The 26430-nt window shown below is 44.6% G+C and overlaps 1 protein-coding gene across 2 annotated transcripts in view; it reads right to left on the bottom strand.

Annotated features, from left to right (window-relative positions):
* Positions 1 to 24647, bottom strand: part of FBP2 (fructose-bisphosphatase 2) — a 52254-nt gene extending 27607 nt beyond the window's left edge. For both annotated transcript variants that reach the window (XM_058565478.1, XM_058565479.1), the window contains exons 1-4: positions 24461 to 24647; positions 19664 to 19826; positions 17496 to 17588; positions 3188 to 3328 (exon numbers count right to left, since the gene is read on the bottom strand). In XM_058565478.1, the coding sequence (XP_058421461.1) occupies positions 3188 to 3328; positions 17496 to 17588; positions 19664 to 19826; positions 24461 to 24630 (567 nt within the window). In that variant the 5' untranslated portion in view covers positions 24631 to 24647. The remainder of the gene's footprint in view (positions 1 to 3187; positions 3329 to 17495; positions 17589 to 19663; positions 19827 to 24460) is intronic.
* Between the last annotated feature and the right edge of the window lie 1783 nt (positions 24648 to 26430).

Genomic DNA, 26430 nt, shown 5'->3' with positions numbered 1-26430 from the left:
AGAATGTAGAGACAAGGCCACGCTGATCATGTCTGAAATAAGACAGTGAGGAGGATACTCAGCAACCGCAAAAATAGCTGAACATTCCTCTCTTCTGCCAAATGTGAGTGATGACTGCTTCTCTACCAATAACTCTCTACCCTCACTTTAATCTTCCCACCTCCCAGAGAAAAATTATTGAAATATATAATCATTAATTGTACCCACTGCTAGACAACACTCACTCCGGAACTGACCCTCTCTTTCTCAAATTCTCCTTGGAATCATCAAGCAAAAGCCCATGTGTTATAATAAGCCCATCCCAACCCCTCTTAGCACGACCCTCTCGGCTCCTGTAGAGCGCCTTCACCCTTGCTCAGTAAACTCAACATCTTCTTATTATAGGTATGTTCTTGATGGTCTCTGGTCATGAGCTTTAGTAACTTTGCTGTGGACATTTGTTGCTTTGGAGCAGCCCAGCATGGAGCTCCACTTCCTAACTTCCTTTGAAGAATTAACTCTGGATGCACTCTAGGAAGACTCTGATCTGAGCCTCCTCCAGCCCAAGGTCAGCTTGACTTAGCCTGGCAAATTAGGTACTCCTCCCTGGCATCTGAAACCTGAGCAAGAGGCACAGAATCAAGGGTGTCCAGACCAGACTGGCCATGCTGCAAGACCATTCCTGTGATTCCTGCTTCCTGGTCCCCTAGGCCCATTCCAGCCTGCATCCTCAGCTTTCCCATCAATGCAGTAATATCTTTTACTTAGTTGACCCAGGGTCCTTTTCTCTCTTGCTTATCACAACTGTTATCTAAACAATGGCTGTTACTTGTTTATCCGCTCCTTGGCCTGGGGATGAGGATGCTCAGGCCCCTGGAGAGTTGTTCCCTATTGTGGAACAGAGATGGTCACAGAGTCTTACCCTAACCTGGAAAATATATTCCTTTGTTCTGACTGCGTGATCACTAACCACCACTGATTATTAAAATGGCCTCCCACACACTTTGAGAAGAGACCTGATTATCAGGCACCAGATCCTTGTCACTCAGCAACAATAACTCTTGTTTGTAAATGAATGCCTTGATATTGTGATTTATACTACAACTCAGAGTTTGGTTAACATGAGGTGGTCCCTCTGTGCCTGAACAAAATGTGTACTCTGACAAAATCAAATTACCAGCCCCGCAAACAGGCTCTGCTGGACCCACCAAGGGACTCTGTCCTGTGAGGCCCTGCCCGAGTAACCTGCTGGCCACCCTCCATGGTATTTCCATCTGTGACAACTGCCATAAGCTACTGCAACTTGAAGTCAACCTCCCAAACAGGCCCTAAGCTTCTACAGTGGCTTTTACTCAAATGTCCTTTTTAGCAGAGTGATGTGATCTAAAGGGTTTTCAGGCTAATAAACAGAGATCAGATGTGTAGACAAGCTCTGGGGCCTGCCTTGGTCAAGACTGCACCCTCCTGTCGTGACTCAAGGTGGAAAGCGTGGGCTGTGTCTGTAGAACCCTTCAGTTGGACCCTGAGCCAAAGGACCTCCCTATTGCATTTAGAACCACCTCAGAATGTTCTTGGAGATATTTTGCTTGCAATCAAGAGCAGTTCACTCAAAATTCAGTCTGATATTATAGTTAAGCACGAGACTGCCCGAGTGTGACTCATGGCTCCACCAGTTACTAGCGTGACCTTAGGCAAGTTACTTACCCTCTCTGTGCTTCACTTTCCTCACCTGAAAATTCGAACAACAGTAGCACCTACCTAGGGCTGCTGTGAGGTTTAAATGCACCAATTGATGTAAACTGCTTAGAACAGGTGTCTACCCAACAGTTAATAAGCACTATATAACTGTCAGCTATTATTCTAGAACAATTTAAGAAAAGTTGTCTTATTGTCTGAATGTAATATTTATGAACCATAGAATTTCTGGAGTTTTGCCTGCTTCTTGGAAAATAAGGAGAAATTAGGGCATCAGCAGACTGACGCAGCAATGGGTTTTGATCTGATGGGTTTACATGTGAAAAGTTTGTATTTGAAAAGTTACCAACTTTCCATACTATAAAGTTTAGTTTAACTCCATCTGTTTTGAATCTTTCTAACCTCCCTCTCTCCACACACATGCACCAGCATGGAAACTTCACGAGGGCTGGAATGTCTGTCTGTCTGATCAGTGCTGCATCTCCACTGCCTAGAACGGTGCTTTAGGACACAGCAGATGCTCAGTGAACTCAATTAAACTGAGATACTGAACAATTACTTTAGACTCACTGAACACTGGAAACTTTAAAATGGCCTTTGGTCAAAATCATTCAAATTTTCACAGACCTGACTATATTTGGCAAAGCAGTTCACAAGTGACAGGCAAGGCATCCAGCATTTAAAAGAGAAATTCTCTAAGTAACAAATATTTTCCAAAATTTCATCTGAACATTTTTAACATACACTTGCCAGGAAGGCTCAGCCTTATTTTTTGAACTCTTGTGTCTTTATCCAATTATTTCTTCCTTCAGTCAGCATTGTGCCATCATGTTTCTCATCTACCCAGAAGTTGTGCTTCTTCCCCTTCTACTACTGAGCATTTTCTCATTGTGGAAAGTGTGGAGAATAACACAGAACCTGATAAAACCAGTCACTTTCTACCAGTCGCTCTCCCATTGGGAAGAACATACGTATTAGGGGAAGTCCTCCAAACCCTTTCTATCCAATAGGGTAGCCACTAGTCACATGTTGCTATATAAGTTAATTAAAATGAAATAAAATTTCAAGACCCAGTTTCCAGTCACACTAACCACATTGCAAGAGTTCAATAGTCACCCAAGGCTGGTGGCTAACGTATTGACGGCACAGATTACAGAACATGTCCATCCTTAAAGAATCCTTATTTATGTCTGGATATTGGCAGCATTGGGATTCTTCAATCATTGTATTCCCATAAACCAAAGAGTTTGAATGCATTTTTGGATAATAAACTCCTTAAGGACAGGGACTGAGGTGATACCACTGACCCTGTAGAACCCTCAAATGCCCTCGCTTGGACAGTGATCCTTAATGTTTTTTGATGATGGTGTTGACTTCCCAAACTAGACTCTCTGGCAATCTGGCCCTAGAAGAAAGTATTACGGATGACCAGGAAATTAACCCAGGGGACTGGAATTAAAACACAGAGGCCCACACAGTCCCAAGTGCTGATGCAGCCATATGGGGTACCTACTGGGTCAAGCATGAAGAGGTCCACTCCTTGCCCAGTGGAAAGAGCCACCAGGGTCGCACTGCCGTAGAGCGCATAGCCTGCAGCCACGATATTGCGGCCAGGCTGCAGGGCATCCTTTTCAGAAGGCTCGTCCTCCGAGGTCTGCAGAAGAGAGGAGAGAAACATGGTGCATCCTTGTCTCTGGAGAGAACCCTTTGTCAGAGGCCTGGACCTCAGATCTTCTTGAACCACTAAAAGAAGTACAGTTCTCAGAATTTCAAGCTGCAGCAAAGGCATCTGGAGGAAACGAGTTGCCACGTCAACAAATGGTTCTAGCTGAGCCATTGCAAAGCCTGTGCTTTGATTTCTTCCTGTTTTCTGAACACATTTGTCTGCATCCTGCCAAGAAAAGCACTCTAAGATGCTAAAACCACAGCCTCTCTTAATTATCACAAGCCATGCTTCTTAGCCACTATAACGACCAACATCACTGAGCTCTGATTTTATGCAGTATCCTCTGAGGTAGGTATCTTGATCATCTCCAGTGTTCAGACGAAGAACTTGGAGCCTGAGCGATTGGATAACTCATCAACATCACGAAATCTCGGAGCTGGAGTCAAACGCGGGCAGCTTAGCCTGCTATTTCATAGCCCCACCTCTGCCCCTTGATGGCCTTGTCCCTGGCCCCCTCCAGAACCCCTGCTACACTTCTGAGTGGTTTCTTGAGGAAGCTTTTCTCATTGGCATAGCAGCACTAACAGTGATGATGTCAGTGGGAACTCAGAGAGACAGGACAAGGCGGGGATGCTGAGGAAGAAACGGCAAATCTCTTTATGGAGGGGCAGGGCCGCAGCTGAGACTCGATTTCATAACCCACTGTCCCTGTATGTCTTGACTTCCCTCCCTTCCTTCCCTCCCCACCTCCTTGGGCTCTAAAAGGCAAGCGAATCCAATCTTATAAATTTGGGACAATGGTTAGCTGAGCTAGGGTGGAGGAGGGAGTGGAGGGTATGCTAGGTTCTTTCTCCACCTTCATCTGGGATTCTGACTACACACAAACCCTTGAGGGAGGGGGAGAATTCCGGACAAACACTCGGGCTCTGGTTCCGTAGTTAACATCATTATGGATGGCCCATGTGAGAGGAGCTTTGCAGGAGAGGTGCATGGGTGGGCAGACTTCACTCAACTATTTTCAAATCAAAAGATCCAGATAGATTCAGCTGCACAGACTATGGCAGATGCGTATGACATATGTTGAGGCTCCAAACTCGCTTCACATACCATCACACCTGAAGATGGTGGTGCTCGGTGTGCAAGGGTTAAATTAGAAATTGTTGGCCTCACTGCTTCTGAGTCATTCGATTCTCTACTGTCTGTTTTCTGGCACAGCTATGCTGTGCTCTATTTAATTACACTCTGTTCTCTCTAGACACCAATGAGTCTTTAGCTACCACACAGGTCTGGAAATACTACATAGAACTTTCCTGATGAGCAGAAATTCCAAAGAATTAGAAAGTGATGAAAGTGAAAGAAATAGCTTTAAAATTACGAAGACACATTTAGTAATTATGTAAATAGGAAATAGAATAAGAGTGTGAACCCAAATATTATTCACACGTTGGAAATATGCTACTTAATTCTCCTGAAGAATAACTTCTTAAGGGTAAAATAGTAATTTGTATTTATATGGGCCTTTATATCTTTCAAAGTACTTGCACATTATGGGACTTTTGTGAAACAATGGAGAGGCTTTCTAATGCTCATCTGAAAGAGAAGGGATAGAGGTCAGAAAGGTACTCACACAACATCTTGGAACCAGTGAGTGATAAAGCTAGACTGGACCCCGTCTCCTGATACTAAGCCAGCATCCTTCTCAGCACTGTCGTGGAATGTGGGGCCAGTTTGCCCTTTGCTAGTAACATCCTGACAGTTTTATTGTAAAACCAAACTTTCTCCTTCTTTAAAAATGGCATGTCCCCTTTAATAATTTTTCCTTACTTTCACAATCTTGCATTCTTTCTAACACTTTTTTTTTGCAACTAATTACATTTTCATCCAACCTGCACGTGTTCAATAAATTGGTTCTATTTCCAGATTCCTAGGCCACATGAGGATTCTGAGAACCAGGCCCTAGAGTGGTGATTCTCAAAGTGGACCAGCAGCATCAGCATCACCTGGGATCTTGTTAGAGATGCACATTCTCAGGCCCCACCTAGAACTACAGAATCAGAGACTCTGGGCTGGGGCCCTGCAATCTGTGTTTTCAGAAGCCCTCCAGGCGATTCTGATGCACGCTAAAGGTTGGGAACCACTGTTCTAAAGCATGATATCTTAAGGACCTTCAGAAAAGTGGAGGGCAAAGGCACTATTAGATTTTTTATTAAAATCTCTAGTCTTCCCCATTGAAGCTTCTGAAACACCTTCGTTCAGCCAGCAGAAAGATCATATTTTCTGTGTACAAAACTGGAGTTCTGTTCTGCCAATTTCTCCCAGCCTAGAGAATTTCCTTTCTCTGAGCAGTGATCCTGCAGCCTCCGCTCAGCATCGCACCCTCTCCTTGGTCCTCAGGACCCTGCACTGTGGCTTAGAGAGACTCACTCCTCCGTCACTGGCTTCACTGGCTTTTAATTACTGGCAGAACTCCCTGGCCTTAAAAAATAACAAAAAATACTTTCTAGATCCCAAGACTTCCCTCCAGCTATTCCCTCCAGCTATCTCTGTCTTCATCTAGATCCTGGAATCTAGAATACCTGTCTACACTGGTTATCTTCCTTCTGTCCTCACTGTAGGCTGCCAGATATGACCCCATCTACTAAATCAGGTGCACATTTTCCAGTCCTCTTGAGTGATTTCTCGGCAGCACTGGATCCATTGGCTGCTGTCTCCTTCTTGAGATGCGTCTCTCCTGAGCTTCTGTCCACGTTCCTATTTTCTGGCCTGAGATATTGTGATTTATAAGAAATACATATTTGGTCATTCAGATGGTCAAAATAATTTCTCATATACATTTGGTTTTTGTCCATGGTTCCTGGCTCACAGCTCCCAAAACCCTTGGAATTTCCTAAGTGTTCAGAGTGATAAAGGTGTCTTTTGTTACGTTAATGAGGCGACTGTTGGAAAACACATAAGGATGGGGGCTAGTTGCCAACAGAACCAACCAGGTGATTAGAGAGTTGAAACTTTCAGTCCCACACCCCAACCTCTGGAGAGGGGCAACAGGCTGGAGTTAAATTAATTGCCAATGGCCAATGATTTAATCAATCATGCCTACGTAATGAAGCCTCCATAAAAACCCAAAAGGTCAGGGTTTGGAGAGCTTCCAGGTTGGTGAACACAGGGAGATGCAGGGAGAATGGCACGCCTGGAGAGGGCATGGAAGCTCCACATCCTTTCCCACATACCTCGCCCTGTGCATCTCTTCCATCTGGCTCTTCCTGAGTTATATCCTTTTATAATAAACTGGTAATCTAGTAATTGTTTCTCTGAGTTCTGGGAGCCACTCTAGCAAATTAATCAAACCCAAAGAAAGGTTGTTGGAACCTCCATTCTATAGCCATTTGGTCAGAAGCACAGGTAACAGCCTGGGCTTGTAACTGGCATCTGAAGCGGTGGGAGAAGGGCAGTCTTGTAGGACTAAATCCTTAACTTGTGGAATCTGATGCTATTTCTGGGTAGATAGTGGCAGAATTGAGTTGAATTCAGTTGAATTTTTGGACATTCTGCTGTATTCAAGGACTGTGTGGTGCTGTATGGGAAATCTCCCACTCCACACATTGAAATTGGGTCCAGGAACACTTACATGGCCTTCTTCCCAACTCTCTAACTGTGCCTTCTCATTTGCTTTTGCCAACTCCTCTACTTCCTACCCCTTAAATGTCGGTGCTCCTCCCGGCTCCTCCTCAGCCCTTGGGGTATCTAACCAGTGAAAAACGAACTTTCTTAATTCCTGTGCTATCTAAAGAGGGGACTCTCAGCTGCACTGAGACACACAAATTTAATGGGGTCTGGGATAGATTCCTGACCCAAACTGGCCCAATCACAGTCTCTGTTCCAGAAATCTGGATTTGGAGCTAAAACATTCCAGTTGAGGTCAACATGGGAGCTGTGGGTGACCATCTTTTTTCTGCCATTGGCCAGAGAGAATCAGAGAAAACTTGGTCCACAGAGAGAGGAAGGGGTGAAGTGGCCACATGGCAAGAAAGCAAGATGAAAGACTTTGAGGGAAAGAGCTCTCTCCTGGCCTGACTGTTATCTGGTCCAGGCCCTCTCTGAGGCTGGCCATATTCCTGCCTTAGGGTTTCCTGATCCATCCCTGCCATTTATAGCAGAGTCCTAACTAATAAAGCTCTCTCCTCTTTTCATCCTACACACTCCTCGGCAATCTCGTCCACAACCAGAGTTCCAGGCCCCACACAGGTGCCGATGCCTCCCCGACCTCCATCTTCTCTCCCCTGAGAGCCCAGCCTTGGAGCCACCTGCCCACTAGACATCCCTACGCAGGTATCCCACAGACGCCTCAAGCTCAGCACGTCTAAGACAGAATTCATCTGCTCCGTCTCACCCCGCCTCTCAAAATCCCTGCTCTTCTCTCATTGCCTCCCGTCTCAGCAAATGGCACCATCATCTGCCCAGTAGAAACCTGGGAGTCACCCTCCCCTCTCTTTCCCTGACCACCCTCCTCGCCTCACCCATGACCTCCACTCAGTCACTAAGTCCAGTCTATCCTAGCAGCCACTCTTCACAGATCCATGCCCCCCTCTCTCTCCTCACCACCACTTGGTCCTAGAGACCATCACCCCCTGCCTGATCCCTCCACTCCATCTTTGCTCTGCTTGGATCCATGTCACTTCTCTCCTTAAAACATTTCACTGACTTCCCACTGCCTTGACATCCAATATTCTTAACTCATTTTATCAGGTCTTCCATTATCTGGCCCCTGCTGGCTGACCAGTCTCATCCAACACCCTTCTCCATGCCCACCCACCCAGGCCCTACATCACAGCAACACTGAGCTTCTCTTTTCTTCTTGAACATTCCACCCTGCACCTGGGCTCCAGGACTCTGCCTAGGCCCTTCTTCCTAGCCAGAATGGCCCTCTGCCCTTGAACTCAGCCTTCAAGTCTCAGGTGAAACACTGTCTTCCCCATGGAGGCCTTCCCTGACCTCATGCTTGGTCTTCCAGGTACTCCATGCCATAGCACTCAGTGTTTCCCCTCTAAAGCTCCCAACACAATTTTATTAGTGTGTTTAATGTCTGACCTCCCAAATAGACTGTAAGCTCCATGGCAGCAGGGACTGACTGTCTTGTTCATGTCTGTTTTCTTACCACCTAGTACAATCTGGCCCATGGTTGTTGCACTTAATTAACACACACACACACACACACACACACACACACACGTTTATACACATACATATATATATATATATATATATATACATGCATACATACTTTACCATGAGCATGCTGGATAGTCTTATTGCTTGGGCACCTCCAAATTTAATCAATCTCTATTGTTTAAAGTTTAGGTTTTTCCTAAAATTTTGTTTAACTTTTTATTTAACAACGATTATAGATTCACGGGAAGTTGCACAGATAACACAGAGAGATCTTTTCACTCAATTTCCCCCAATAGTTACATTTTATGTATTTTACTAGAGTACAATATCAAAACCAGGCAGCTGACATTATCAAGTGTGTATATAGCTCTGTGCCATTTTATCAGATGTTAGATTCATGTGCCCACCACCACATCACAACACAGAACTATTCCATCACCACAGACTTCCTCATGCTATCCCTCCCCCGATCCCTGACCCTGGCAAACACTGATCTCTTCTCTATCTCTGTAAATATGTCATTTTGAGAAAATTACATAAATGGGATCAGATAGTTTGTGATCTTTTGAAATCAGCTTTTTTCATTCAGCATAACACCCTGGAGATCCACTGTAGTTGTTGCGTGTATCAAAAGTTTGTTCCATTTTATTGCTCAGGAGTGCTCCATGGTATGGATGTGTCACCATTTGTTTCACCTTTCACCTATTGTAGGACATTTTGGTTATTTCCAATTATGGGCTATTACAAATAAAGCTGCTATGAACAATCATGTACAGGTTCCTGTGTGAATGTAAGTCTTCATTTCTCTGGGATAAATGCCCAGGAGTGCAATTGTTGAGTCCTACGGTAGGTGAATGTTTAGTTTTTATGTTTTGTTTTTTGTTTTGTTTTGTTTTGAAGAAACTGCCAAACTTTTCCAGAATTGCTAGGTCATTTTACAGTTCCACTAACAATGCATGAGAGATGTAGTTTTTCTGCATCCTTGCCAGCATTTGGTATTGTCACTATTTTTTATTTCAGGTGTTCATTAAGGTGTGTAGTGATATCTCCTTATGGTCTTACTTCACATTTCCCTAATGGCTAGTGATGTTGAACATCTCTTCACGTGCTTATTTGCCAAGAAATTTATTTTCACCTATTCAGTGACATGTCTCTTCATGTCCCATGTTCTAATTGGATTGTTTGGAGTGTTTTACTTTGAGTCTTAAGAGTTCTTTTATATTCTAAACATGAGTCCTTTGTTGGACATGTGGTTTGCAAATGTTTTCTCTCATCCTGTAGCTTGTATGTTCATTCTCTTAACAGAGTCTTTTGCAGAGCAAAAGTTTTTAATTTTGACGAAGTCCATTAACATATTTTTGGTTTTTTATGCATTGTGTTTTTGGTGTCATGTTAAGAACTCTGCACCAAGTTCTAGTTCCTGGAGATTTTCTCTTATGCTTTACTGTAAAAGTTTTAAAATTGTATATTTAAACCTATATTCTGTTTTGAGATGATTTTTGTATAGGCTTTGAAGCTTAGGTTGAGGTACCTTGTTTTTTTTTTTTGCCTGTGGATATACAATTGCTCCAGTACCATTTGTTGAGAAGACTCCTTCCTCCACTGAATTGCTTTCGAAACGTCAAAAATCTGTTAGCCATAAATTATGCGACATCACTTCCGGGTTCTCTATTCTGTTCCATTGATCACGTGTCTGTTCCTCGGTTAATATCATACAGTCTTGATAACTGTAGCGATATGATAAGTCTTGAAATTGGGTAGAGTGATTCCTCCTACTCTATTCTTTTTCAAAATTGTTTTAATTATCCTAGTTCCTTTGCCTTAAATTTTAGAATAATCTTGTCTATATCTACAAAAAATCTTGTCAGGATTTTGAGAGAAAGTGTGTTAAACCTGTATATCAATTTGGGGAGAACTGACGTCTTTTACTATGTTGAGTCCTCCGATCCATGAACATGGTATGTCTCTCCATACAAGAAATATTATGGCTTCTCTGATTACTTTCATCAGCATAATGTAGTTTTCAGCATAAAAGTCTTGTACATGTTTTGTTAGATTTACACTATTCCATTTTTTGAATGATTATAATGAGTATTATACTTTAAAGTTTAGTTACCATGTGTTTATTGCTAATATATAGAAATTCAATTGATTTTTGTATGTTGATTTTGTATCCTGTGACCTTGCTGAACTCATTTATTAGTTCTACGAAGTTAGTTTTGTTTTTGTTTTGGCTTTTTGTAGATTCCTTGAGATTTTCTATATAGACCATCATGTTATCTGCAAAGAGGGACAGTTTTATTACTTTTGTTTCAATCTCTATGTCTTTTATTTCTTTTCCTTGTCTTACTGCCCTGGCTAGATCTTCCAGCACTGTGTTGAATAACAGAGGTGAGACTGTACATCTTTGCCTTGTTCTTGATTTTAAAGGAAAAGCATTCAGGCTTTCACCCACCATTAAATAAGATGTTAGCTGTTAGATTTTTGTAGATGCTCTGGGCTCGGCCTGGTGGCGAAGTGGTTAAGTGCTCGAGCTCCGCTTCAGCGGCCTGGGGTTCCCAGGTCCAGATCCCAGGTGCGCACTGATGCACCGCTTGTTAAGCCATGCTGTGGCGGTGTCCCATATAAAGTAGAGGAAGATGGGCACAGATGTTAGCCCAGGGCCAATTTTCCTCAGCAAAAAAGAGGAGGATTGGCATCGGACATTAGCTCAGGGCTGATCTTCCTCACAAAAAAAAAAAAAAAGATTTTTGTAGATATTCTTTATCAAGTTGAGGGAAGTTCCCCCTCTATTTCTTGTTTTCTGAGAGTTGTTTTTTTCTTTTTATCATGAATGAATGTTGAATTTTGTCAAATGGTCTTTCTTCATCAATTGATATGATTATATGGTTTTTCTTCTTTAGCCTGTTGATGTGGTGGATTACACTGACTGATTGTCAAATATTGATCCAGGTTTCCACCACTGGAATACCCCACTTGGTCATGGCACATAATTCTTTTTATGTGGTGCTGAATCCTATTTGCTAATATTTTGTTGAAGATTTTGCACCTATTCATGAGAGAGATTGATCTGCAGTTTTCTTTTTTTGAACTGCTTTCATCTGGTTTTGGTATCAGGGTAATGCTGGCTTCATAAAATGAATTGGGAAGTGTTCCTTTCCCATCTCTTTTCTGGAATAGATTAAATCATCTTTAAACATTTGGTATAATTCTCCAGTGAAACCATCTGGGCCTGGAGATTTCTTTTTTGAATTCTATTTTCTTAGTAGTTATAGGGCTATTCAAATTATCTGTTTTATATTGGGTGAGTAACAGTAGTGTGCTTTTTGAGGAACTGGTCCATTTCCTCTAAGTTGTCAAATTTATGTGTGTAGAGTTATTTATAGTACTTCCTCATTATTCTTTTGATGTCTCTTAATTTTCTAAAATGTCAAGACAACTCTGAGATGAACAATCTAGTGCATAAATATGTGTTTCTCTGACTATCTTCCCAGGAGAAGTCCTAAATAATAAAAATATTGGGGGGGCCAGCCCAGTGGCGCAAGCGGTTAAGTGCGCGCGCTCTGCTGCGGCGGCCCGGGGTTCACCGGTTTGGATCCCAGGAGTGCAATGACACACTGCTTGTCAAGCTGTGCTGTGGTGGCATCCCATATAAAGTGGAGGAAGATGGGCATGAATGTTAGCCCAGGGCCAGTCTTCCTCAGCAAAAAGAGGAGGATTGGCAGATGTTAGCTCAGAGCCGATCTTCCTCACAAAAAAAAATAAAATATTGGGTAAAAGACTTTTGATACATATTGAAAAGTTACCCTCCAGAAAGTTGCATTAATTTATACCTTTACCAGCAGCAATAAGACTGTTCATTTTAATTCAATCTGATAAACATAAGATAGTATTGTCTTTTCAACTTGGCCAATTTGATAGGCAAAAAAGTGACATCTTTTTTAATTTCCATTTTTTATAATTAACAACTTTTCATATGTTTATTGACCATTTTTATTTCTTATTTTGTAAGTTGCCTGTTTTACGTCTTTGCTTATTTTTGTATCAGGGTATTCATCTTCTTGTTGATTTTAATACCTCTTTACATATAAAAGATATTAATGCCTTATATGTGCTACAAATATTTTCCTTGATTATCTGCCTTTTAATTTTATTTACAATTTTTTTTTGCAGTGCAGTTTTTTGGTAACTAAAATTATTCCTACAGCTCTCTTTATTTTCTTCTTTTGTCTTCATGTTTAGACAGAATTTCTCCTACATCAAGACAAGATCAGAAAAATACTCTTTTTTTTTTTCTGGTTTCATCCCCCACCTTTCCAACAAACTTGTTAACTCATCTGTGATCTATTTTGGTGCATGGAAAAAAGAAAGGTTCAACTTTTGTTTTTCCCCTACTATGGTCCTGGGACTTCAAAAATCCACTTCATATTATTAACCTCCATCACTCCAGGCTCAGTGTGTTTGGCGGTAGATGGTGTGGGAGGGTAGACTATTTTTCTTTTTATTGAGGTGTAATTCACGTACAGCAAAGCACACAAATCTTAATTTTACAGCTCATCCATACATAAATTCCTATATATGAATTTTTACATACATATAGCATATACTCACATAAGCACCGAGATCAATTTATAGAACATTTCCAGGAAACTAGCAGACTCTCTCATGCCCTCTTTCAGTCACTATCATGTCTCCCAAAAGTAACTTCTACTCTGGACTTTATCACCTGGACATCTAAAGGATAATTGGTTTTGCCTGTTTTGAAACTTCATATAAATGAAATTACAAAGGATATGTTCTTTTGTACCTGCCTTATGTTTCTCAACATTATGTCTTTGCAATTTTATCTATATTGTCGCACGTAGCAGTAGTTTGTTCTTTTTCATTGCCATGTAGTTTTCTGTTGTGTGAATATATCACAATCTATTTATCCATTCTAATGTTGACGTACATTTGGATTTTTTTCCAGTTTGGGGCTGTGATGAATAATTTACCAGACACACGCACTCACTTATCCTGGGTGTATACCAGGAGTGGACTTGCTGGGCGATAGTGTGTAAACACATGTTTAGCACTAGCAGGTGTTATCAAAAGTTTTCCAAAGTATTTACATCATTTTGTACTACCACCAATGATGTGTAAGAATTCCAGTTTCTTCTTCAACACTTGGTGTGGTTAGTCTCTTTAATTTTAGCCATTCTGGTGGGGTGAGTGACGTCTCATTGTAGTTTTAATGTCCATTTCTCTGATGACTAATGATGTTGGGCATCTTTTATGTGCTTATTAACCAGTTGGGGGGAAAATTCTCTTTTTTGAAGTGCTGTTCAAGTCTTTTGCCCATTGCTTTGTTTAGATTGACAGTATTTTTTATTGATTTGTAGGAGTTCTTTATTTATTTGGTATATGAGCTCTTTCTTGGAGATATGTATTAAAAATCTTTTCCCTGTGTCTGTGGTTGTCTTTTCACTCTTAACATTGTCTTTGATGAACAGAAGTTCTTAATTTTAATGAAGTCCAATTTATTAGTCTTTTCTTTCATGGTTAGTACTTTTTGTGTCCTGTTTAAGAAATCTTTACCTTCCCCAAAGACATGAAGATATTCTCCTGTGTTTTTTTCCCTAGGAGTTTTATAGCCTTACTTTTTACAGTTAAGTCTCTAATCTTTCTTTAATTAATCTTTGTGTGTGGTGTGTAGGGGTCAAGTTCATTTTTTTTTATATAGAGATTCACCAGGCCCAGCATCATTTATTATTGATCATTTATTGATGCTGGGCCCTGTGACTCTCTATAAACTCATGCTTTATTGAAGTTTATCACGAAATTCAGTGTTGCCCTTCATAATCAGGTGGCCACATATACATACGTACACATGTGGGTTTATTTCTAGTTGCTCTTTCGTGTTCTATTGGTCTATCTGTCTAGTCTTATGTCGATGAAAGAGTAGACTTTGGGCAAGGTTACTTCACCATGATAGTGGGGGAGGGGTCTCCCTATAGGGACCCTGTAGGGATGTTACAACCCACACCCTTAGATTATTCAGATCCACAAGACTTGCTCCTCTCGTCAGACACCTCCAGCATTGGTCCTTCTCCTTAGCTTCTGGTTTCCACCTTCCTGTGATTCTGGCCCCTGCCCCTCACCTTGTGTTTACTGGTTGTTCATTTCAATGAGCTCAGCTATGAATTTAAAGGCATGGATGACATATTTTATCCAGCAGTTCTGGATGTTTTGAAGCAGGAGAGTTTTCACTTTGTCTAATCTGTGACTTTACTGGAAATGGCAAGTCTCTACTTCAAGAAAAAGGAAAATCTACCAACAGAGGGCTGAAAACAGCATGGGATGCCCTGAATGGAGTTCAGCACTGCTCCTTGGAGACAAAGGGAGGAGACACCTGTGACAGTTCTCTGACTCTCCTGAAACTTCTACCGTGATGCTCATCAGAGAATCACAGAATCCTGGTGGGAAACGGGCATCCTCCCTGGTTCTGACAAGGTTCTCAGACACTGTGACAGCCCTGTGAGGCCTCTGAGGCGAGCTGCTCTCTCACTAGACGTTGCTGAAGCATCACAAAGCTTTCTCGTCACGTCTTGTCTTCATAATTTCCGTTCTAAAAGTGGTTTGTTAGTTCCTCCAATTTGCCCCCCTTCTTTAGAAATATTATCAGAGGGAATCTATGGTTATTTGAACTAGCTTTCAAAGCCTACATTTTTTAAAAAATTTAAGACAAAATCCCCATGTTCAAAATCACCTGAATTCAAGTGTGAATATCCCATATTATATATAACAATAGTCCTCTTTCTTGTTTTAAAGACTTAATTTTTTTAGAGCAGTTTTAGGTTCACAGCAAAATTGAGAGGAAGATAGAGAGATGTCCCATAGGCCCTGTCTGCACACCTGCACAGCTCCCCCGGTACTGCTCTTTGTTTTTAAACCAGTTGGTCTTCAGAAGCTAAGAGGGGTGATGGCAAGTCAGAGGGCCCATTTAATCCCTGTCCTGCTGTGCACTGACTGGTGACTTCAGTGGGGCTACTTACCTTCTCTGTGCTTCGGTCTGTTCACCAGTGAAAAAAGTGACAGTGGTGTGTGCACCTCCTCACGGGGCTGAGGTGAGGGCTGACCCGGGAACAGCGTGCCTGCAGGTGGCTGGAACAGTGCCTGACTCATGCTCGCAGTCAAGAGTATTAGCCATGAGGGAAAAAACAATACTTAAAACTCAAAGATACAACTGGGTGTCTTTTTTCAGAATCTCATAAACATCACACCAGCTATCCCTTTATTTGATCTCTAAGCTGTGCCTCAAAGGAGAAGCAAGCTCCTTTCCTCACCGAGCTCATCGTTGCTTAACTCTGAAAGAGCATCTCAGTCTTTAACTCTCTCCGATACCGAGAAAGTGTCTTGTGTCATTCTCTCCTGCTCCCTCAGCAAAAGGCTCCTTTTCTCTCTTCACAAGATGAAGAGAACCAGCAACTGGGAAAGCAATGTCCTCAGAGATTTCCTGTCGCCCTGGCTGCCTTGGCTTCCGTTTTGTTCTCAGAGCCAGGAGGAAGAGAGCACTCATCTGCTCCTTGCTTTCTTCTCAAGAAGAAAGCTTAGGCTAACTCACATATTCTGCTAGGGTTAGTTTTCTACTAAGCTCTTGCCTCCGAAAATCAAATTCCGGCCCCCTTTTTTGAACAACCATCAGCGGAGCACAAACATCTATTGCAATATCAATATCTATAGACAACACAGCAGGTGACGTGGGGCAGACCCACTCCTCCCCCGAGTTTATCATCTAGGAGCGCTAAGAGACACACATGAAAGGTTAATTGTACACACGTTACATCATTAGTGCCAAATTGGTAGGATAGAAAATAAGTGATGTCTGCCTTTGTTTGATTGTGAGTAATTTAGTGGAAAGAGTGTGTGTTGTGGAGCCAGAGAGAGGGGCCTCTAAAACCAGCCAGAGGTAGGTCACCCACTGAACAATCCCTGAGACCCTCAAGTGCCCCTGGCCTCCTTCTGCCCGAAAGCCCACTGGCATAGGCCCAGCCATCCCGACCGGAGCAGGACTGATCCTAAGTTGAGGTACAGGCGGATGACGTGCTTTGGCATGAAGTCTCTGGTAATACTGGATGAACGGCCACAAACCAACCATAAGATCCTCTCCGTTGTTAGGTTTGTGGGGTAGGTGCAACAGCCCCAAAAATATCCTAATCCCCGGAATCTGCGCCTAGGTTGTATTACAAGGCAAAGGGGACTTTGCAGATGTGATTAGGGTTACCAATTTAAAATAGGGAGAGTATCCTGGATTATCCAGGTGGGCCCAATCTAATCAAATGAGCCCTTAAAAGCAAAGAACTTTCTGTGGCTGGAGGCAGGGGAGATAAGGCAAAGAGGGGGTGTGAGAGAGATTAGAAGTGTGAGAAAGACTTGGCCTGCCTCTGCTGGCTTTGAGGACGCAGGAGTCACAAGCCAGGAAATGTGGGAAGCCTCTAGAAGCTGAGGATGGCACCCAGCATCAGCCAGCAAAGAAGCAAGGACCGCCATCCTACCACAGGATGGAACCGAATTCTGCCAACAACCTAAATGAGCCTGGAAGCTATTTAGGCCTTACGAGATCCTGAGCAGAAAACCCAGCCATGCTTGCCAGACTTCAGTAAATGAGTGTTGTTTTAAGCCTCTAAATGTGAGGTAAATTGTTATGGCACCAGTAGAAAACCAACGCAGGAAGATTTGAGATGCATAAAGAAGAAACGGGGGCCTTCAGATGCCACCTGGAACCAATATCATGTCTGACATTTGTGTCTCTTCCAGATTTTCAACACAAGGCCCCATCTATCCTCTCTCCTTACCTTCCCACGAATGCCATGAAGAAGGCAGGGAGAAATTACCAATTTGACTCTTCCAATGAGGAGCCCGAGGCAGAGGGCAGACTCATGGCTCCCAGCCCAGGAACCTTCCGGAAACCACCAGAGGAAGGAGGTTAAAGATCAGACCATCTACTCACCTTTCTGTAGATGGCAAATATGGTTCCAATGGAGGCCAGGCAGTCGATGTTGGAAGATCCATCCAGTGGGTCAAAGCAGACCACGTACTTCCCCTAAATGGACAGGGAAGAACCACCTGATCAGGTCACCTTTGCACCAACACACTCTGTGTAAGCGGCCAAGTGTGGCGGATAACACTGCACCAAGAAGCGATCAGAGCAAAGGGATCTCCTTATCAGAAAACGCAGATACTTATGGGAGCGGAGCGTACCGCATGTATGAATTGTGCAACTCAGGGCCCACCTGCCCATAAACAGATTAATTGATGCCCACATGGGGCGATCGAGGTCCCATCCACCTCCAAAGAGCTCTCCTGGTACCTGCTCTGGCTCTGCCCTCCCCTCCTACCCGGGCCCATTAGGGACTCCGAGCTGCTGAGGTATGAGAGGACACCAGGTCTGAAATCGGCAGCTTGCAAGGAAGAGATGGCGAGGACGAAGATAAATTTGGGCTAGCTCTACCCGTATCCAGTAAGTCAGTTATTGATTTATTGATAATTCTTTCTGAGCCTCCCCCCAGACAGGGTTTTTTCATTTTGGAACATTTTTGCCAAAAGACTTCAGCAAGTCTCAGAACAATGTCCCAGGGCCTCTGGGTCTGTCTTATCAGGATAGCTTGTATGCATAAATATGTCAGAATAAAAACACTGTTGTGGGTTTTGCTGCATCCAACCCACCGGGCGGATGTGAAGAGCAGAAGGCAGAGCAGGTGGGGTCTCGCGCCCACTCACACTGCTGTCACAGGCTGCTCAGCCATTCCATGAAAAGAAATCCCCAGATACTTCTCACAGGCCTCCCGTGTGCAAGGTCCTGTGAGAACTTCAGCCGTGGGGACCAGAGTCTCCCAGCTAATCAAACACCAGTAATGAAAGGCCAAGTCAAAGGGGAGTCGTTCTCCCACCACTAAAATTACTTTTCACCAGCTTTCCAATGAGGAATACCCTAGCTTAAGTTGAGCTTTATGTATTCTTTTTTTTTTTTCTCCTTGCTTAACCTGGGGGAGGGGAGCACAAAAAAGTGGGATACTCCATAAACTTGGAAATTCCCCATTCTCCCTGTGGATAATCCAATTTAGCCTATTCATTTATGCACGCATTCATTCAAGAGATATTTGTTGGACATCTAGCCTATGCTGGAACACGTTCAAGGAGCTGGTGTGGCAGAAAGTGTGGAGTATTCAGGAACCAGCATGAAGACCTGTGTAGTTCAGGCCAACTGGGGAAGAAAATGGCAGATTAGATTGGAGAGATCCACGGTCATATCACTGGAAATTGCAAGTTGAAAATAATAGGTGTGATTCAGCTTAAATTATGTGAGACAAGAGTAAAAGTGCTTTGCAGAGTCCCTGGCATACAGCAGATGCTTAATAAATTTGGCCTGACTTTACATTTTCTGTTCTTTCAGCTAATCATAAAGAAATGGCACCTCCTCCCCATCACCCAATGTATAAAACGAGAGTCAATAGTCCCAGTATTTATTTTGTGTTACTGAATCGCAGCTGAACGTGGGTTGAATTTTTTTGGCCCCAGCAAACCTGTCTCTTTAATAAACTGTCTGTGAAACCCCAGTGAGTACAGCCTCCACAGCTGTGCCTGCACTCACCAAGTTTACCGTTGTGTTAAGGCACAAGCGCACGATCGTATGACGTTTTTTCTAGATTAGTCCAAGTTTGTCAGGCATGAAGAAATCTCTGCTGAAACCAGAAGCCCCCCCGGGGAAGTGTGTGTTGGGGGGGAATGGAAGTGGGGACGGGAAGAATAAGAGGCGGAATAGTACGGCTCTCCTGGGAACTCGCCCTGTTACGGGACTTCAAGGTTTTCAAGTCCCGCAACCAGCACCTGTTACCAGTACAAGTGAAACTCATGAACCCCACCCACGGAGGCATTTTGGTAAATCGCTGATTTATTTCCTGAATGAGTCACTGTCTTGTTATATGGAGTCTTTTTTCACTAGACAGCAAAAGACTTTCAACTAAAGAAGTATGCAATCCGTCGTTTCCGGAAAACAAAAGTTAAGCAATAGAGGAAAATCTCAGAACTAAAGACAAGCAGTGCAACCGAAGATTCTTCCCGACTCAGCAGCACCATCTACTGGGGAGGCGGGAACTGCAGCCCGGCCCCCGCACGCACCCGCTTCTCCTTGGCCGTGATAATCGCCTCCTTGTTCTCCTCCGAGACCAGGACGCAGGTGCTATAGGAGGACTGCAGCATGTTGATGACCAGGGAGTTGGATAACACGTCCAGTTTCTTCACCTCATCGCCTGTCACGTTCACGCTCCCCGCGATTCCATACCTAAGGAGACAGCAGAATCACTCAGGGCAGCCTGGACGCTGGGACACCCCCAGGGCGTCCCTCCTTTCCCTTCCCGGCTCCGGAGTCTCCAGCTTATAAAGACAAAGTCAGTCACAGCTCACAGCTTCCTCCACACACCGGGGATACTGTCATCGTCCCTTGTTCTCCCAATATCCCAACTAGAATTCAGTCTCACTAACACACAGACCTGCACTCAGCTCTGGGAGGTGACGAGAAAGAGAGAGTTCATAAAGGCAGACACATTGCCATGATCGTAAAGGGCTCCAGAAAGGAAAGGACACGGCTTTCCAGCACTGGAATTTCAAGTATTTGTTGATTATCCTCAAATACTGGCCAAAAACTGCCCTGCTGTAGTTTCCTGTTACTTGAATAAGATGGAAATTTGGGAACAGACAACTAATTTAATTTCATTCTTTGTTACTACTCCAAGCCATATAAGAAAAAGCACTGCTATAAATTCCTTTGTGTTCTAGAGTATTAACAAGCAAAGTTCTCTGCTTCCAGCCTCATGGGGGGGTTCCTTCTCAAATGTGAGTCTCATCACCCTCGTCTCACCCCGAGTTCCCAAGCTCCCCACTGTGGGCCTCAGGCCCCACCAAGGAAGTCCTGTTCTCCCACCGACATCGCCTCTCCTCCCTCTCACTCCCAATCGGCCAGTCTCAGCCTCTGGAACCCACTGGGGACACACCTGCCTTACCACCGATCCCTGGGTTTGCTACCCCCACCCCCCACGCTCTTCCATCCAAGAGCCACGTGGCTATCACCCCACTCGAGCCTTCTGCATTCCAACAGCGGCAAAGGCCCTGTGGCCACCAGCACCCAGCAAGCTGCTCCTCTATTTTCACCTTCACTCGTGGCATTTCGCCCAGGGGAATGCTCTCTGCCCAACGTCAGCTTTTTCCTACTTGCCTTCCTAACCCCTCCAGAAGCTTCTCTGGTCCTCCTTGCTGTTCCCACCACACCCCAGGCATGCCCCTGCCATCCTTTCCATAGTGGTTCACAATCTGTTCATGGGAATGTCTCCTGCTGGATCATCTGCTCGCCAAGGGCAAGAACTGTGCCTCACTGGATTTGTTTCCACAGCACCTGAGGACAGAGCAGATGCTCTGCATGTGTGCACGGAATTATGAAGAAAGGATGGCAGCAGAGTAATTTCCCTTCCTCTTCCTTTCTCAACACCATTTATTTGTTGAAGGAATCTGCAGGCGGTTCTAACAGGCAGCTGGGGCTGAGAACCACTGATCTACCTGACGGTGCGCAGGGCAAGCTACCACAGGAGGCACCACTCTGGTATGCGGATTATTTCGAGCTGAAGACAATAAGGACTCAGAGAACTCAGGAAGAATATTTGAGTTTCCCCTCCCAAACTGCCTAAAGAATTTAAAACAAAAGATCTGTTTCAGGAAGGAGTTATTATCATGATGGCTGTAAAGATAATGTAGGATAGAGGTTACAATAGGAAAGGCACCAAGCCCCTTTTATCAAAAACTCTCTCTCTCCCTGACCACATTATCTATAGATGACCCTGAGAAGAGTTGTCAGGCAAACATTTGCATTTCTATCTCCATGTGAGTTGTCTTCTTGCCCTCTGAAGTCCCAGACCACTACCCACCCCCAACACCTTCCTCACCTTTAGCTGCAATACTTAAGCGGGCAGCTTTAGACAGAGGGACGAGTTGCTCATTTCTGAGTTTCTCCCATGTATACATATTATTAAACTTGATATTATTTTCTCCTGCTAACCTGTCTTGTTAATTATTTGGCCAGCCAGAAGAACCTTAAGGGAAAGGACAGAGGGAGATTCTCCCTCTCTCCTGACATACCCTAAGCAGACACAACTCACTCCCACTCTCTTCCCTGATTGACAGTCCCCGCCCCCCCGCCCCCCATCACTTGATGTCTGATGGGCTATGCTGTGCTGAGCTAGCCGCCTTAGAAAACAGTACTGGTAGCCTGGCCTCAAAAACTGTATCTTCTGGTTCAAAATAAAAGGAAACAACAGCAACAACAAAACTGGGTTATTCTGCATCAGAGTCTAAAGGGACCACAAACCCTATCTTTTGTTTAATATGGAATCTTGATGCAGCTGCTGCTGGAGAATGAAGCAGGGGCCTGAGGCCTGTGGAGAGCAGAGCTGAGAAACAGGTTCTCTGGCATGTGCTTTGCAACCCCGCAGCAACCCCACCTCCACCCCACCCCCCAACCGGCCCTCTGCACCCTCCTCCAGGTGCTGCGCATCCTGCTGCCTCTACTCCCCAACACCCCCCCTTCCAGAAAGAGTGGAAGCTCATTCACAACAAGATCTGATTGCCTGACAACGGCTCTGAGTTAGATCATGAGTGGACGCATGCTTTATAACGCAGCATAGAGCAATATCTTTTGCCACTTTAACTAACATTAAAGCTTTATTGACCATTTCTAAGTGGGATGGGCCACCATTTTGACAGCAGAAAGCCATGGAGAGGCTTCCCCAGGGAGGCATGCAAGCAGTCCCTTCTTTCTACAGCAAGCAGCGGAGAAAAAAGGAGGAAAAACGTGAGAATTTCTGATCACTTTTGCATTTATCGAGCTTGGGCCTAGAAATATCTTCCCCAAAAAGGGGAAGCAAAGGAATGAGGGGCTTGAGGCCCCCTCCCCCTCAATGGGAAGGCGGCAGGAACATGTGAAAGTCCCGTTCCCATGGGCAGAATTGCTCCAGGACAGAGTGCAACCTTTTAGCAATCCGAGAAGCAATCCAGGTCCTCTTAAAATAATCTCAGCACCTTGTTAGAAGGAAGGAATTTCCAGCCAATAGGCTTCTCCTGCTGCCGCTTTGGGGGGTGTCTGTTACCAGGGAGCAATGGGAAGGATGCCGTCTGAACTGGCAGAACATGGGGCCTCTGCCAGGAGGCCTCAGCCTCCGAGAACATGCCGGTGCCTGACGTCTTGTTTCCACGGGCTGCGCCTGCCACCTAGTGGTCAGTCAACAGCATCAACTGGCCAGCCGGCAAATTTCCCCAGGCCTAGGCTTGGAAGCACAGCAATCACGAGCATCTACTGAGCATGTATTACCGGGCTGGCACTGTGGAAATCATTGTCACGTGGACTTACTAAGCCTTAAAACAACCCTATGAGTTAGGGGCTAGTAGTGTCTTCTCCATTTTACAAATGGGGAAGACGAAGTCCTAGCGAGAATAGATCATTGCCCATGATCACATGGTAGGAAAAGCCAAGTCAGATGGGCACCTTAATTACCCAATTCCCGAGTCCACTTCATCTGGACACTAACAGCCACAAAGTCAGAGTTCTGCAGCCGATTGGTACAACCCTACCGCAGGAGCTGCTGCCTAGCCGAGCATCCTGCACAGAGGAGGTGCCCATCAGGTGAATGATCCTGATAGGTCAGCAAGCAGCAGGGACGGCCAGGAACTGGCTCTAAGCACAGCAGGGCCCACATACAGGGGCAGGAAAGTCACTACTTTGTGTCCCTCAGCAGGACCCATCACCTGGCAGGGGCAGGACAGAGGCAAAAGGCTGTACCTCATGTCCATGAAGGTCCCTAAATGTAGAGCGTGGCCATTACTGCCAAACGAGGTGATACTACAGTCATGGCAACACACAGAGGGGCGAAAGCCGGTCATAATGCATCTTTAACTTGGATCCCATTACTGGGTCTCAAAATCTTATATCAATAAATTCTGTAATTATCCTGTGATAATTACATGTTGTGATATAACACTATCACATTTTTTTCTGTTAAAAATACTACATTGTTAAGGAAAAAAGTCTTAAATTATTGGACTTTGTTATTTCTGCATTTGGGAGCCATAATAATAATAATAATAACTTCCTTCAACTTCTGAGAGGACCTCCACTGGAATCACTACGATGAAACGGAAGCCCAAAGAAAGATGGCTTCTTTTATCACAAGCTTCAACGGCAGGCTTGGCTGCGCTCACCAGCAGCCGCGGCAGGAAGCTGTTCTCATGCAGTGCCTGGAAGAAAACAAAGGGCGGGAGCCTCTGCACTCCCTGCCCCCGGCCCAGCCCCCCCAGCTGCCTGCTCACCGAGAGGAGAAGAGAAAGAGAGACACAGAAAAGAGATTTAAAGCGGCCAGCAGAAGGCTCCTTTCCACGGTGAGAGAGGAGAGGCAGGACGGGCCCTGGGAAGTCATCTATTTTGTAAATGATTCCCAGCTCCTAACGTGTGTTGGCAAAGGTCCTGACTATAAAATGCTCGTATCCGCAAAGGGCATAAAGAGACGTCTCGGTCTCCTTCCTGTTTCTTTGGTCAGGGACAATGCAAATACGAGTCACGATAATTCAATGCATGTTTAATGCAACAAGCCACTGAGCTTACCATTATAATACACAGCAAGTGGAAAAATTATATACATTTTTTCTCCGTAGCATGTCTCCAAATATTTTGTTCCTTTCTCCAAGTAAGTCCAAGGCTCCTTTACCAAAGCACACGTGACAGAAACTTGAAACACAGCTTCCCTCCAGGACGCAAAGGTAAACAGCTTGTGACCCGATTTCTTGCCCAAGCCCCTGCGGCTCTGCCGCCAGCCGCCCTGGGCCCGGACCCCTGCGGTCAGGGGAGGTCCGCGCGCCCCCCTGAGCCCCGGGACTCACAGGTTGGCCAGGCCGGCCTTGCGGACGGCCGAGGAGATGGCTTTGATGGCGGTCAGCATGGAGTTCAGCAGCTGCGTGAGCTCCCCGGTCCCTTTGGCCTGACGCCCCTTTTCCATCACGTAGCGGGTCAGGGTGAGCATGTCCGTTTCGAAGGGGCTTCTGTCCGTCATTGCGGCGGGGAATTTTTCAAATCCTTCTTTCCTCCCTGCGGAAAGCCTTGTTTATCTTTAAGAGCTGTGGCTCCGCGGTATCAGAGCTGATGAGAAGTCTGTGCTGGCCCTGCCAGGCCCTTTAAGGAAAAGTGCCCCGGGCCACGTGGTTGAGATAACTGGGCAAGCGCTCAAGGAAATCTCTCCGGCCCCGCTGGTTGTGAAGGCTGCCCAGGGTCATGAGCACGATGTAAATAGAACCGGGCAGCTCAGAAACACTGATCTACTTTCTCTTGATGAACCTTTTTCTTTAAAGATCCTAAGAAGCAACCATTTAGTAACAGGTGGGAGATGAGAAATCTAGCCACTAAAAAATGACCCATAAAACCCTCTTATTCAAGGCCTCAAAAGGATTTTTCGCATATATCTACTGCGGACCCCCATCCCCCTGTGGTCATAGGAGGCAGATTGGCAGATATCTTATCTGGGATAAGGGTCAGGTAATAAATAGTGGCAATCCTGGCACCTCTTATCCAGGTCTTTCACATAGTTTGAAAAGGATGCTTTTTATTTCCAAAAAGCCTGTGTGACTGGATGGATATCCATAATAGATCTCCAAATCTGGAAGAAAAAATTATATTGCTAGCACAGTGCCTAGCACCAGAGTTATTTTATCAGTTTCTCTACATCTGCAATTTTATAACAAAAATAATACTTGCTTATTTAAAAGGAAACACTACAGAAGTATATAAAGAAAAAGTGAAAATCCTCACCACCTGCCCATCCCCCAACCCACTCCCTAGAAATAACCTAGAGCTGGGGGTGGGGGGCTGTGTTGGTAGTAGGCTCCTGCGGGGGTCTGCATAGGGTCATCCAAGCACTTTCTCTAGGGGCAGACAGACCTGGCTCTGAGTCCCAGGCTAGTCACCTGCTAGTTGGATGACCTGGAAAAGTTCCTGAAGCCTCAGTTTTCCCACTTGTAAATGGGGATAACAATGAAACATCTACCTTATGGATGGTTGTGAGGATGAAAAGTGAAAAGATGTGCCTGGCACAGAGTGGGTGCTCAGTGCTTGTTAGCTATTATCCCCCTTCCCAGTTTTGTTGTATATATAGCCATTATCTGTACACATATAATTCCATTTTACAAAATAGTAGAATGTGCACATTGCTTTGCAATTTAATTTTTTCTTTGACAGTTATTTCAATTAGAATGTATCTAGTCGCTAGTATAGAAAACTCAGAGTAATTTAAATCTGTGGGGTTTATTTTTCTCACATTTTCTCGTTAATTCTCTAGGAGGTAGCTGCTGGCATGCGTTGAGCTACTCAACGGTTCCATTAGGAACCTCTCTTGGTCTCTTCTTCATAATCCTTGGTCAGCTGGCTTTTGCCTCCAAGCTTGTTATCTTGTGGGCACAAAATGGTCACCACAGCTCTGGACATCTAGCCCACATTGAAGACCTAAAGAGAGGAGAAGGGCTGCTCCAACCACATCAGTTCCTTTTTATTAGGAAAGAAAATTTCCCCAGAAACCCCCCTTAGCCCCCTTTCCCGTAGACTTCCACTTACGTAGCACTGGCCAGCTTTGTGTCGTGTGGTCATCCCTTGCTTCGGGGGTTGGTCTCTGGTATGGGATCAACCATCTCAAGTGTCTGCCGTAGCAACACATCCATGTCGGCACATAGAGACGTCCTGCATTCCAGTGTGGACAGTGAGATGATTTTGGAAACATTTGCTCTTCAAACCATGCTGCAACAAGCTTCCTTCTCTTTGTGCGTGTACTTGTGCGAGCTCGCTTCAGTGAGACACAGCTCTGGAA

Source organism: Diceros bicornis, chromosome 22 (genome assembly GCF_020826845.1).
Source record: "Diceros bicornis minor isolate mBicDic1 chromosome 22, mDicBic1.mat.cur, whole genome shotgun sequence".
NCBI lineage: Eukaryota > Metazoa > Chordata > Mammalia > Perissodactyla > Rhinocerotidae > Diceros > Diceros bicornis.
Note: the sequence above shows the minus strand (reverse complement) of the source record. Positions and strands in the feature narration are given on the sequence as shown.